At 32.8% G+C, this 15,549-nt stretch overlaps 1 protein-coding gene across 1 annotated transcript; it reads right to left on the minus strand.

Annotated features, from left to right (window-relative positions):
- Positions 1-5,501: 5,501 nt before the first annotated feature.
- Positions 5,502-11,934, minus strand: TRM4 (LONGIFOLIA protein). The gene is made up of 5 exons (XM_085751217.1): positions 11,023-11,934; positions 10,378-10,448; positions 7,962-10,034; positions 7,677-7,827; positions 5,502-6,563 (listed from the first exon to the last, which is right to left on the minus strand). Exons 1-5 carry the CDS (start codon positions 11,165-11,167, stop codon positions 5,737-5,739), a joined length of 3,267 nt encoding a protein of 1,088 aa, XP_085607343.1. The 5' UTR covers positions 11,168-11,934; the 3' UTR covers positions 5,502-5,736.
- Positions 11,935-15,549: the final 3,615 nt, after the last annotated feature.

Consider the following 15,549-nt stretch of genomic DNA (forward strand, 5'->3'; position numbering starts at 1 on the left):
AATATATTTCATTTCATATATTTATATAATATATATAATATTAGTTACATATTGGCCACAAATATCCAAATTACATAACCGGCCACAAAAAAATACATCGATGTAATATCGACAAAAAATAGAACGAATACCGACCAAAAAGTATCATAATCTATCTAACTAGAATAGTGCATAATCTTCGCCTTCTTTCATGACTTCGAATTCTTGTATTGGTTTTTCTGGAGTGGGAGTGCCACAAATAATTGAATTGTGCTCATTTGTTGGTTTCTTTGGCAGCTTTGGCTCCTTAGACATGAGGTCATTGAAGGCGGCTTGTCTATCCGTAAAAGTAAAATGTCATTTCTCTGCCTCACTGATCTTGTTATTACTCGATTCCCCACAAGGCGGTGGTAACGGCCAACCTTCTTTCAAAAAAAACATGAAGAAAGTAGTCGGGAATTAAGCCAAGACACATGATGTTGGAATGTGGGTTAAGTCGTGGATCCCCTCGGATTGGGAAATATGTCTCACGTATACCTCTTTCGGGCAAAGTCAATTGAACAACGGCTCTATTGTAGCAAGTTGCAATAATGTGACCTATATCCGGTAATGTCAACCACTTATCTTCAAGCGCAATTCCACTACTACTTGGTGGAGGGTGTAAACCATCCAAGATATATTATAACGCTTCTCGGTACCAAATATCGGCAAATAATCACTCTTATGATTTTTCAACTCATGAATAAGTGCATCACGAACCAATACATGATTTTCCTCATCCATTCCCATGTGCCTAGCTATGACCCGGAATCCACAATTTCCATCCCGTTTAACATTCACAATTTTTTCAATGAAAGGTCTCATGATCATTGGCATTTGTGTAAGGTATGGTATATTCAAAAAAGGTTTTAAAGTAGGCGTCGAAGCTTGTGAGCGGGAGTAAGTGCCAAGACGTGCACCTTTCATCTTTTGAGGATTGACTATCGGGATTTTGAGAATCAACACGCTCCCACGTAGAGGGGATTCGACCCGTGGATGTCGATTTCGGTGTAGACCTCACCCTTTTAGGTGCTCCCTCGGTTACCACTTTTCTTGGAGATGGAGACAACATTGTGTCCTCCGGAAATCCTAGTTGACGCAACGCCTCTTTAATGTGGAGTTTCATCTTGTAAGGGGCTATTTTGAGACGTTATTGAATGGCGTTCTATTCCTCCGTGATGGAAAAATGTTCATCAACCTCTTCTCCATGTAAACTTTAACCTTTTCCAATGAGGGTGTACTTCATCCAATAGAATAAGCAATTTTTTCTTTCTCTTATCGAAAATATTACATCAAAGTGTTGTCCCTATCGGTGACAACCATCTTAGGCATGTTGAGTTTTGAGGTCAAAAGACCAACCAACATCATAAGTGCTCAAGTAAAGTTATCCTATAGTTCAAAGGAAAGAAAGGCAAAAGCAACACAATACATCATTTTGGTAGAGGTGACACCAACAATCTCAAATAACGGAATTAAGTAGGTATTAGTTTTGTAAGTGGAGTCCATGACCAAAACGGTCGAAAAAGTGTTAAGCATATTAATTGACTCAGGATGAGGAAAAAATATCGGGTTAATACGTTTTTACCCCCATGTAATATAGGTGAGTTCCGGTTTTCCTCCCTGTAAAAAAGATTCTTTCGATTCCAACCTTGTAATATAAAGATTCCGTCGAAAACCCCCCTGGTCGAATATTGGACCCCCCAGCTGATGACGTGGCGTGACGTGGCGCGCTGAGTCACCCTTTTCTGCTGACGTGGCGTGCTGACTGTATAATTAATTTTATTTTTTATTTTTTTTATAGGGTACACGTGGCATTTGTCATTTGTTTATGTCTTTACCCCCCTGTAATTTAGGCGAGTTCCAGTTTTCCCCCCTGAAAAAATTTTAAAAATAAAAAATAAAATCTGGAAAATTTTAAAAAATAATTATTTTTTTAAAAAAAATGCTGGAAAATTAATAAAAATTGAAAATAATGAAAAAAATACTGAAAAAATTTAAAAAAATTAAAAATCTTGAAAAAAAAAAATTCGCATGACGTGTGTGTGTATACATACCACATCATTAAATCATTTTAATAATAAAAATTAAAAACTTAAAATCTTTTAAAAATAACAAAAAATCAGATTAATTTTTTTAAAAAATAAAAGATTGATTTTTTTTAAATTTTAAAAATAACAAAAAATCAGATTATTTTTTTCGAAAAATAAAATAAAAAAGCAGAAAAGACATTTAGATTTTTTTTCGAAATTTAAAAAATTGGAAAAAAGTTCGGATTTTTTTTGAAATTTAGAAGATATTTAAAAATACTGGAATTTAATTTTCAATATAAAAAAAAGTTTAGATTTTTTTGCAAAATAAAAAAACTGAAAATATTTAAAATTTTAAAAATCAGGATCAATAACTGGAATCTATTTGATAAAACATAAACCGTTGGATTTTAGACATCTATTGTAAGTAATAGTGCACTATAACTACCCGATATTTTTTTCCTTTCTTCATCTTATTCTCTTATCACCTTCATCATCTTCATCAATATTAATAAAAAAAATACCCAGAAAAAATCATAACCCTGAAAATTTTCGTCAATATTCAGGATGTATGTTAATGGGGGGTTGCCTTAGGAAAACATGTTTTTTTGCAATAATAAATAAATTACTGAAGAATAAAATTGGTTTTGAAATATGATTAGAGAAATGATTAGGTCTTTCGTATCATCTATTCATCACTTATTAGTAATCTGCACCTAAATCGGTTTACGACAATTAAAAAAACAGCTCAGATCAATCCCTTAACTCAAAGCCCTTTTCTCTAATTATAATTCCCTAAAATCAATTATATTGGGTAAGAATCATAAAAGCATTACGTACAATTTATACTGAATAAACTATAATAACTTTCATGGTCATGAGCTAGAACAAAATCATTTATGACCCAATCATAAAGGAATTAGTTAGACATCATCAAAGGAATAAACAACATAAAAGAGAAAATAAACCGGAAAACTGAACAATTTTTTTATTTTTTTTATTTTCAATTTTTATTAATTTTCCAGAATTTTTTTTAAAAAAATAATTATTTTTTAAAATTTTCCAGATTTTATTTTTTATTTTTAAAATTTTTACAGGGGGAAAAACTGGAACTCGCCTAAATTACAGGGGGGTAAAGACATAAACAAATGACAAATGCCACGTGTACCCTATAAAAAAATAAAAAATAAAATTAATTATACAGTCAGCACGCCACGTCAGCAGAAAAGGGTGACTCAGCGCGCCACGTCACGCCACGTCATCAGCTGGGGGGTCCAATATTCGACCAGGGGGTTTTCGACGGAATCTTTATATTACAAGGTTGGAATCGAAAGAATCTTTTTTACAGGGGGGAAAACCGGAACTCGCCTATATTACAGGGGGGGGTAAAAACGTATTAACCCAAAAATATCTCTTCAAGAGTGATTTCCTCACTATTTGCTCTTGTAATATAGACATATTTATGCTCCTCCAACTTTGAAATCAAGTATTACATCTCCGTCTTGTGACCAATGTGAGCTTGAAAGGGAATTTTGACTTTGAACTTCACATTTACGGTTGGTTTGATATCGCCGGAAGCTACGCCAGAAGCTTCAATTTTGGCCGGTTTCGATTCAACGCCATCATCGGCCACATTTTCAACCATATCACTCTATGTTTATTGAATAACAAAATAACAAGGAACAAAAATAAATAACTTATGCAACAAGCTAACAAAGAAAAAAGTGGCGCAACATTTCAAAAACATAGCATTATACTCCTGCGTGACTTAAGCCACGCCAACTTAACTCCTGCGTGAGTTGACTCACGTTAGCCCCTGCGTGTGTTAACTCACCCTGCGACCTTCTTCCCAAAACTGACGAACCAAACACAAAAACCAGCAAAATCAAATGAGTTAAGATGATACAATACCTGATATTTGATGCTTGATGAGTGTAGAAACTTGCTTCCTGACGATTTGCAATGATTTGGAATGAAGATTTTGACATAAAAAATCGCACTTTTTGGGTTTTTGGAGGTGGAGGGTAAGAAACTGGTGGTTGGACTATGGACTGATGGGTTTTGTACAAAACAGTAAACTCAGCGTGAGTCAACTCACGTAGAAAGCACTCAACATGACTTAAGTCACGCATGAGTATTTTCGTCATTTTAGTTGGGAGTGATCGTAAGAGCATTTTTCAAAAGAAAATCTCTTATTTTAAAACGGGCTCAGTCCATCAAGACCAAAAACACTAGATCCATGCGAAAATAATAGCACTTAAAAAACAACAAAGAATTGTTAAATGTTTTATTACCAACACTCCATACATGAACAAACACACCCCCTACACCCTAGAAAATATTCAAAATACTCTTATCACTTGAAAACCACTTTGCCAAACAACCTTTTCACAATTTCTCAAAAATTAGTTTCTGGAACGTAGAAACTATGTTCTAGAATGTTTACTTTTTTTTACCTTTCGAAATTTAATACCTGTATACTATAACTTTAATCTAGTCGTTTACAATTATACCATGAGTTTCTATTTACAATGCCATATAGGATCATTTGTTACATATTAAAATAAAAAATGGTTTTGATATAAATAACTTAGTAATTATTCTTTAGATATTTTGAAGAAAAGTAAAAATTGAGAGCATGTTTAATTTTTCTTCAATTAAAATTGAGTTTCTTCAAGCTAATCCAAATAACTTATCATATTTCAGCATAAAAATCTTTTTTTTAAATAATTTTTGAAAAATACTTACACACAAACATAACGAAAATATAAAAAATAATATTTATTTTTATAGTCATAAGAAAATCGGTCTATGGTCACTTTGACATTGTAAAATTATAGATTTTTCAAAGTGTTTTCAAAAAAACATTTCTCTTCTAGTCAATCAAATTTTTGGAACAGCTCACAACCTTGCTAGAACGTCTATATTATAAGCTAATATGAGTACTTTCTATTATCTTCTAAATTGTATTTCTCTTATTATTTTGGATGAAATAGTGAATTATCCTTTCCTAAAAAAAAAAAAAAAAAATTTGGAACAGATAAAAGCATCAAACCTAAGAATCACATAGATCACTATTAGTTAGGGAAATTTTTTTAGTTAGAGACTTAACACTAGTATATAAATAAATACGAACATTTGTAATGCATTTCATCACACCAGATCATTCACTTCACCTATTATAATAATTTTTTTGTGGCCAAATACACTACTCTCTCAAGCCGGTCGAGTCAAGCATATAAATAGACAGACGAATAACGTTACGAACACACTCTTTAACACACTATAAATAGCAATCTAGCCCTCTAAAAAATGTACGTCGTCATTATTTACTTCTCACTCACCTCAATCATACATTGACTTGATCAATAAATTGTTTGTCACACTCAAGCCGATCTCAAGATCCACGCCGAATCACATTCTATTCTAATGAGCATACAAGATTCAAGTAGAAAATTATACAGAAATTTCACCTTGTTGATACAATCTTACTTTCATACAAGGAGAAAATTTAGTTTTTATATAGTATGTATTCCATAAATCCATGGTAAGTCACATTTCTTTACACCTTAGCCAAAAAATATAAGCATAGCTCTATAATGCCTTGATAGTGGAAATAGATTATATGCAAATGACACAATATTATAAAGATCTAATATAAGTGAGAAATTAAGAAAAGGGATGAAACAAACTACTTTCCGAATAGTTTCCTGCGCCGAACTGATGACTTGACTCGCAAGCCAGCTGCTTCACCAATCACAATATCATTTACCAAATCCTTAAATATAAGTCTCTCAACATCCAACACAATTCCAGGTATTTCACCATTGAAATTTTCCCAACTTTCCGTTCCATGTTTGACATCTTCACACAACAAACTCTTCAAACCATCGTCCTCTTCATCATCTTCTAAGCAGGGTTCGGTTTTCTTGGCTTGAACTTTTTCTATCTCAAAGCATAGTTCTTTAAGAAGCTTTTGAGCACTGAGGTTTTTCTTTGTGAGTTTGTTTGGCTGAAACCATGGCTCAGGTGAATAACCTAGTTTTGTAACAAGAATTTCGTTCACAGCATCAAAGATGAGTTTTCGATGAAATTTCTCCGTATTTTGCTTCGAGAAAGCAGCTTTTTCAAAGCTGCTTTCTTCTTTCGAATGCAAACTACTTGCCTTGGTCTGCTCCAAGACCAGGAATAACTCCGGGTTAATAGGATGACCAGATGAATGTAGTTGAAATGTTAGAAATTCAGAACTCAGATCTCGAAGTAAGAGACCAGAGGCTAGTAGTATTTCAGATACGTATCTGTGGTCTGGATTTGAGTTTTCACATAGGGAAGCAATGTAGTCGTTTCGAGCTTCGTCATGGCTTGAGTTCAACCGTCTAAGCTTCTGAACAAGGTGGTCTATGCTTTGTAATTTCTTGCGGTTAATCTCTCCAGATCCTGTGCCGTTAAATGAAAGGTCACCATCAGGCTTCCATTGATCTTTGACCTCATTGTCTCTGGATTCTTGAGCATTTCCAACTGCAAAATTTGATATTATAACGAGATAATTAAAATAATAATTCTAGATGACTTAAAATACTATGATGCATTGGTCGAATCTTCAGGCTAAAAATATCAGAAAATGAAGATTAAGCAAGGAATAGTGTAAAAAAGACCAAGGTTTCGTAATGCCACGCCCAACACAATTTATATTGTTATTATTGGATTTCGTAATCTATCTAACTTGTATTTTTTCACAATTTTTTAGGACAAAGGAATCAACGGTTCGAAATGAATAAAAATCACATCCGATGGTTAATATTGTTGTGAATTGTGATTACACTCGATCTGTGTCCGACTAGTTCACCATGTGCGTACACTTCAAACATCTATGGGAAAATCATACATTTACTATGATGCACAAGTGTGAATGTAAGCTTGATCAACTGAAATTCTCAAACTGTTATCACTTATCAAACCCTCATTAAATCTCTTTTAAAAACATCTAATAAATAAAAATGAAAAAAGTTTTCTTTGTATGTAAAATTACAATCACTCCTCTTGTTAAACTGATTGTGAAACAAGAATATGACATTGTTTGGAATGACTTAGTTTAGCTTATCTACTGACATAAATAAGCACTCGTGAGAATTTTCAGGATAACTTATAGAAACAACTTATGAAGTGTTCATAAGCTTTTTTTTTTAAGAAGTGTTCGTAAGCTTATTTCAGTTTATTATCATACGCTCTCTAAGATAGCAATTACAGATTATAGCTTATATGATAACAGTTTGACTTTACTTTATCTTTTGTTATAGAAATAGCTTATACATAGGCACTTGTATGTTATGTAGTACCAACACTTCACATTAGACATTGACACGACACCGACACATGTGATTACATTCAATTATTTGATAAATTTTTTTCAAATTATTACCGTTGTCGACGTGCCTGTGTTAGTGTCGTGTATGGTGTCCATATTTGTGCTTCATAGGTTACAATGTTACAGGATAAGCATTTATGCTATGATTAAGTTGCTTGTCCAAACAAGGCCCGTGTCATAGATTTGCGTTGTACTTAATATGAAGTGTGGTCATTAAAGATAATATGGATCCTATAAATTTATCCTAAATAGAAAGCATAAACTACCTTTCGGATCTTTCGGTGTCTGCATTTGTTGCGATGGCTCGTCATCTTTGTACACCGATCCATCGAGAACGGAGGTAGGACTAGGATGTTCAGGGGCCTTAGTTGCAAATTCTGAAATTGTCTCATCCTCATCCAACCTTGGAGTTGATTTCTACAACATTAGGCAAAACAAAACAACATACTGTTAGCTGATAAAAAGAATATGATATCGCCAAAATTTAAAATCTCATCATATTGTTATTGTTGAAAGTTTGATTTTAAAATAGAAAAATGAATGGCTCTTACTTTCTGAACTGTTTCTGAAATCAATTGCTTTATAGCCTTCAAAGAGGGACTTTGACTGTCATCAATTTCAGAAGAACGTAAACTACTAGTGACTTCAATATCCAATTTAGAGTCGAAAGTGACGCTGTCGGATTGAAGAGAAATTTCATCGCCTTGGCAGAAACTTCTAGAATCATTGCTTATCTCACTCAGTTGTTCTTCACTATGCTGCAAGTTGAGGGTTTTGTGGTGTACTTTTCTACCCGGGGAAACTGATTCTGATGCTGCCTTTTTACCGGATTGCCTTCTGAATTTGTTTGAATCTGATGGTGGTGGTGTAGGTACACGAGATCGCTTCTCTAACTCCAACTTTTTCTGTTGCAATCTTGGACTCACTGATCCTGAATTCTTCACTGAACTTTGGTTATTTTCTTTAGGAAATTGATGAGACCTTGATTGAGATTGTGGAGATCTTGTAGGCTTGGTAATGCTTGTTTTCTTATCGGTGGAAACCGGAGAAGCGTCCCTCCGAATATTCTTCGAAGACTGTTCTTTTGCTATTTGAGTAGAAGATATGTTGTTTCTATTATTGGAACCAGAAAATCCACCCATTGGAATAGCTGAAGACGAAGAAATCTCGGATTTCTCAACAAGTTTTGCCGGTTTCATTATCACGATAGGTGAATCAAAAGCTCTTGCTGAGTCATTTCCTTTGACTGTTGAAGATAGAAAATTGTTTCTTTGAGGATTTTGTTGCTTTACCGATCTGAAATTCTGATTTAGGTTTGTAGCTTTAGGTTCATAGTCACTTCGACTTCCAACAACGTTTGGAACTTGTTCTTCTTTTCTGCTCTCTAACAAACCCTTTTCTTGCATTGCTTCTAGTATCTGCTTTAGTGCTCTAAGATCCCTTCCAGATTGCTTGAATTCAAGGTCCTTCAACCGCTTCTCTATCTCACTATAAACCGAAGGAGATGAATCCAGTGTTCTCAATGGAGCTTTTGTTGTTCTTAAACTTTGTTTCTGAGAGTTTCTATTTGCATCATGCTGCTTCCATGGTGCTGGTTCAAGCGGAAACTTTGAACTAGAGACCGGTTTCATAACCACCTCAGAATTCTTCCGCCTCGGGGAAGTTGGATCTTTCAAGGAGATTTTGGGAGAGTTAGTAACTCGAAGCGGTCTTATGAATCCATTTTTCGATGCTCTTGGAAACTGACTGTTATCTTGAGCTGAGTAAGTTTCAGTTGAACCTGGTTGAGTATCACCGGCAAATGAGGAATCAGGTATTGCTTCCAAGCCCATTAGTTTTGCTACAACACTCGGTGGCCGACTCTGGCTTGATGAAGAAGACTGTTGTGGGCTAGAGACTTTTTCATTCGAGGTGGAGGTGGCACCGTAAACGTTTCTTGATAGGTGGTCGGGTTTGGCCTCGGAGCTATAAGTGCGCCATGAACCTTCCTTACTATCCAGTGAATGCCTAGGAAACTCTTTTAGCTTTGGTGCAGATCTGATCGTCTCTCGCGATTCAAAAGATAAACGACTTGTTTCTCTTCCATCGTAAGCTAACCAAGGAGCATCCTTTGATATGGAATGCCAATGTCCATCTTTTACTTCTTGCGAAGATCGTGGATTTTCTCTAGAACTTTCTGCATAATGCCAAGGTGCATCTCTAAGTTTAGAAAGAACTCGGATAGACTCCTTTAGATCAATGGGCACACTTTGCTTTTCATCTATTTCAACTCCATAAGACCTATCAACATATTTCGACATCGGAAGAGGTCGCGGCGAATCCCTCCGCTTCATGGCATGAATAGTAGATTGATCTTTGGCCGTAGACTTTCCAGACGGCCCTCGATTGTCCCTATACATAGAATCCTTCACCACATCACGCAGGTCGAGGGAGTGACGGCCAAAACGGGGAGAGATGCTTGGCTGGTTCATAAACGTGTCCCTTGAAGGGGTTTCATAGGAAGTCTCAACTTCAGCCTTAAAATCAAGAGAAGACACTGATGATGAACAAGAAGAGAATGATGCTCTTGATGACTCCGTCGAAAGTCTTTGCTTTTCATTCAGTCCTCTGTTTAAACTTGCATCCTGCAATGAATTAACGATGCTTCATAAGCCAATTTCCATGTATATGCTTGCAGTTTTTTCATCAGCAATAGAAACTATATGCGCATGAAAATAAAATCAAGAGAAAAACAGAAACAAGATTCAGATAACTGAGTTTGCATAAATCAAGGATAAATAACGAAAATTACCAACTTTCTCCATATTTGTATCGAATGGAATTATATGCCAAGAATAATATATCATATATATGCATACTTGATATTGTAACAAAATTTCACTGCTTCAATTAAAAGCCTTATTCACTCAATTTCGAACTGAAACAGTAAAAAATTTGTCAAAATGAAGATAAAAACAAGAATCTTACAGTTTCCATTTGTCGATGCTGCATGCTATCAGAATCTCTTTCCAAGCTGCCATCATTGAAGTGCAAATTGCCTATGGAAACCACAAACATTTAATGCAAAGTACTACAATGACACTGAAACATATGACAAGTCAGAGTGATGCAATAACAGGAACCTACAATTTCATGGAGAAGATCACCATACACAACCAATACAAATTCATAAAAAATTAAAATCACAACCATCTTATCACCCCGAGTTCAATTAGCAAAATTAACAGCTAAAATGATAAATCATTTCATGTGTTTGATTTTGCAGTGACAAAAATTATTTTTGAATGAATTCTTTCATAAAATTGATTTTGGCTAAAAGCGAGTTGACTATAAAGTGATTTATGTTCCAATACAATTTTGTTAAAGTGGGCTGAGCGATAAATTCAAGGCTAAAAATCAATTGTAAATACAAAAACTCCAAATTCTAGATTCAAGTTATAATCAATTTTACTCGATAACGTAACACACGTCGGTTTTGCATTTCCAAAAGTGAAACCAAACATACATAAAGACTAACATTGGAGAAATAAAGAGACAAAAACAAAAATTAACACAATTTAGCAAACTTAATTGGTAAAATTAAATTAATCATATTACAACTAAGAGTAATACCAGAAGGAAGCCTCTTTTGACTAATCCGACGAGCCGTGAGCATCTGATTACGATCAAAGAGCTGAAAAATTCCAGTCATACAACCAATCTGCTTCTGCAGATCTTGATTGTCATCTGCTAAAGAATGCAGTAACTTTGCAGCCATGTCAAGTCAACTCTCTAATTTCTTCACAAACTAAACTCAACCTCTCAATTCTCAACCACCAACCACAATCAACTACTACACTACAAACTCTTCATTCAAAATCTGTTTTGATCTATATTACTCTCTCAAAAGTCAAATCTACTTACACAAAACCAGAAATTCCAAAACCCTTTTGTGTAAAGATTGTAACTTTTCTCTTGCTACTAACTTAACAACACAAAATCCAAAATTTCAACAAGCTCAAATGGATCAACAACATAACAAAACAAAACCCATTTTGCTTAAACAAAAAATGAACCAATTTTCTCTTCTTTCATTCACACTCAAAACTTAACAAAGACCTCAATTTTGTGTAATCATAAGCTACAAACAGAATGGAACAGTTTCCACAGTTTTGTAGTCACATAAAGAGGGAAAAAATGCTGCAAAAATTGCAAAATAAACAATTTCTTGAAGCACTTAAAATCACTCAAACCAAAAAAAAAAAAAAAAAATGACCCTTTAACTCATCCAATTTTCATCAAACTCTACATAGATTTGGATTATCAAAAACATAATAAAAATTGAAACTTTATGCTGTTAAAAGCATAAACTACTACTAAATTTTTTTGGGGTTATACAAAAATGTTTTTTTTTTTTCACTTGGTTTGAAGAAAAACCTTGTTAGGTTTCAGAAAAGAAACCAGACAATAAGGTGTATGGTAATGGACACAGATGATACAGTTAAGGAATGGAACCAAACAGCTTTTGAACAAAACACCAAAAGTGAAACCAATGTCAATGGAAAGAACACATATCTTAATGGAAGAGAAAGAAATTGTTAATTTTTATTTATTTATGTTTTTGGTTTTTATTTGGTGGGGTTTGTCATAAAAAAGTGCTTAACAATCTGGTTAGAGCTGTCATAAAGGTTTACATATATATATATATATATATATTGTTTTATAAATTTGTTAATTCATTGTTTAGAAAATACATCCATTTTATACCAAAAATATACATGGTTATGTAAAGGAAATTGATCATAATTATTTGGTCACATTGTTTAGATAAACATAAATTTATTAAAAGATAAAATAATATTAAATTGTACATATTTTTATGTGAGTGTGTCTAAATGGTGCCTCTAAATATATTTTTAAAATAATTAAATTATATATATTTTTATGTGAGTGTGTTTATACGGTGCGTCTAATTAATTATTATCTTACAAGTATTTTTTATTTTTTAAATATATTTTGTTTCTTGTTAACGAGTGTCCCACCTGAACTCTTTAAAGATTTTAAAATAAAAAATCATTCTAAAAAGTCAAATATTTTAATTTTTAATGTATTGATTATACAAATTTTTATAAAAAAAATTATCATTTAAAAGTTTTAAAGAATGTCGTGGAAACAGTCATCAATATTTCTCATATATTTTTAGGTTATCAATCATAATTTTCAAATTATTACTAATAATCATAATTATTTCTGTGTCAAACATATATGATTGATGGTTGGTGACTTATTAATAGTGTAAAAACATTTACGTGGAGTGTATATCAAAAATCTTACTCAATTTGTTGGCACAAAGGTTTTTTTTTTCATTATTTAATTTTTGTGAATTAGTTGAATATTTTATGGGGAAGAAAGAGAAAGAGAAAGAGGGAAAGAAATGTTTGTGTGGGTCATATGTTAACCAAGGTCTGGTGTCTCATAAGTCCATGTGAGATGAGGATGTGTGATTGTGGAGCTGTCTGCATGTGCATGTGCCTTTGTCAGACAGATAGGGTGTAATGTTAATGTTAGATAAATAATGATGGGTGGAACTTATAAAGGAACTAACCGTGTGTAGTATTTAATTTTAATTATGGAACATTGAAGATTCATTATTTGAAAGTTAATTTTAGTTAAAAGTGAGATAAATCTAATGGTGTTTATCAACAAGGGTTAGATTTCAATATTTTGCGCTTCAAACAATTACCCAAATAATTTTCTCAATTGTGGGTTTCTTAACTCTTTATTTTGTATGATGTTGGACTTTTTATTTATTATCAACCGTGTTAACAAGTATAAGTATGATAAGTTTCCTAAAAAAACAAAAAAACTTTCAAAAAAAAATGTTTCCTAAAAAAATAAGTAAGTATAATAAGTAATAATTTTTTTTCTTCAGGAAAATAATAAATATATCTTAAAATGTTTAACATTTTCTTATAAGGGTTAATTATGTTTCTACTCCCTATAAAATAGCGACCTTGTAAGTTTAGTCCCTACTTAATTTTAATAGCATTTTTAGTCCCTATAAAAAAAAATTTACTTATAATTTTAGTCCCTGCTAAAACAAAGTTTGATTAATTATCCTTAAACTCTTAAATTTTTGAACGATTTTTTTGAGACAAGATTAGAACACTATGAAAGGTTCGTTTACTAAAATTTAGAATTTTCTGACATGAAATGAATTAAATATGAATTTTTTAAAACGACAAAAGTTAAAGATAAAAAGTAATAAAATCTGGATGTAGAAATCAAATTTTGCGATAATTTTTTCGGACGAACTTTTAGTAATGTTCTAAACTTGTCTGCAAAAAATTGTTCAAAAATTTAAGAGTTTAAGTATAAATTAAACAAATTTGAATTGAGTAGGGACTAATACTCAGTGCAGAAAAACAAAATTAGGGACTAAAAATGCTATTAAAATTAAGTAGGGACTAAACTTACAAGGTCGCTATTTTATAGGGACTAGAAACATAATTAACCCTTCTTATAATTGGGATTAGGAAAACTCCAAACATTTTGTTTATGCATGGGACCAGAGAGTGTAAAATTCACCCACGTATGACCAGCTCATGACAAAACAGGACTCGAAGGGTGTGTGTTCAATGCCAAAAACCATGAAGGGTAGATTATTTTGTTTTATTTTTTTTGACAAACATGGGTGGATCATTTAAAGGAGAAGAAATCCATGTAAACGAAAATCTAATGTTTTTGTAAGGTCAATATAATGTTAATTATCTATTTACTTTTTGGATTAGATATGTTATTGATCCTTATAAATATTCTAACGCTTTGTTTTAGTCATATTAAAATTTATCTTCGATTTTTAGTTTCTTAAAAATTTCTCATCGTCACTTTTGATCTCTACTTTTAAATGAGATATTACAAAAATCTATCATAAAAAAAATTATAATTTTTAAAAAAAAAGAATTAAATATGAATTTTTAATGGACAAAAACATAAAAATTCATATGTAATTCATGTTTTATTAAAAAATTCTAATATTTTGGAGAGATTTTTATAATATTGTAAACATGGCTGAGAAAAAAAAATCAAAATTTTGAATGATCTAGACGAGTTTAATTAAAAGTATAGACCAAAAACAGTGATTGAAAACTTTTTTGTTATTAAAAGTTGAAGAAAAATTTTGAGATCAAAACGAAGAGTTGGAATGTTTAGTTAACCTTTATTATTTTTACAAAAACAAATAGATATTTCAATTTGTATCTGTGAGTGTAAGTGGGGATCTTTGGGGAGATTGTTCCATTTGGAGGTTGTGAGGATAAGCTAGAAAGTCTTCTTGAGTAGACATGGCAATGGGGGCGGGGCGGGGACGGGTTTTAACATACCCGGCCCGCCACTGTTTCACTGTACCCAGCCCCGCGCCCCGCCTCCAAACCCGACAGGGCTAGAAAATTTACCCCCAGACCTGCCCCCAAAGGGGACGGGTTTCCCGGCCCCGCCCCCACCCCCGCCCGCGAAAATTGTAGAAAAAAATAAAAAAAATCACAGTAAGCCCGTTTCAGGGACAAACATTAAATTCACAGCAAAACACTCAATGACAATGACAAACATTATATTTAAGATTGAGTTTGCAACACAAATTTAACATGATTGTCTAAATGATTGTCACAAGTTTCTTATAATAAGCATTTCAAAGAAAATTTTCAATTCTATAATTTGTTTATAAATTATAAATGAGTTGCAAAATGAGTAAAGACAAAGTGCGTTAAGAGTGCACTTGAGAAAGTAACTATTCAGTAAAGTTGTAGATCTCCAATAACGCTAGAACATCAACTGTAAAAATATACTAATTTTGTTCTTGAGTGAATATACCAACTTGTCACCTTAGGTGCACTTTAATTAATGATTTTTCATAATTTTAGTCATTCTAGAAAATCATAATTTTCTGTGTTAAAGCAAAGTTGAATATGAAACAACAAGTGATATAGCACAGAGGTTCTAAAACTTAAACATTGCATTGATATGCTAATAGTAGCTTCATATTCCTACAAAAGTCATAACAAGACTTTGTTAACTAGTAAATCCTTGAGTACTTTGCTAATAGACTATGCTAATATGTTAAAAAGGTAAATTCGCATATACCAGTGCAGGGCGGGGGTGGGT

The sequence above is a fragment of the Medicago sativa genome, chromosome 3 (genome assembly GCF_051527215.1).
Source record: "Medicago sativa cultivar Bolivia chromosome 3, Bolivia_mono, whole genome shotgun sequence".
In the NCBI taxonomy this organism is placed as follows: domain Eukaryota; kingdom Viridiplantae; phylum Streptophyta; class Magnoliopsida; order Fabales; family Fabaceae; genus Medicago; species Medicago sativa.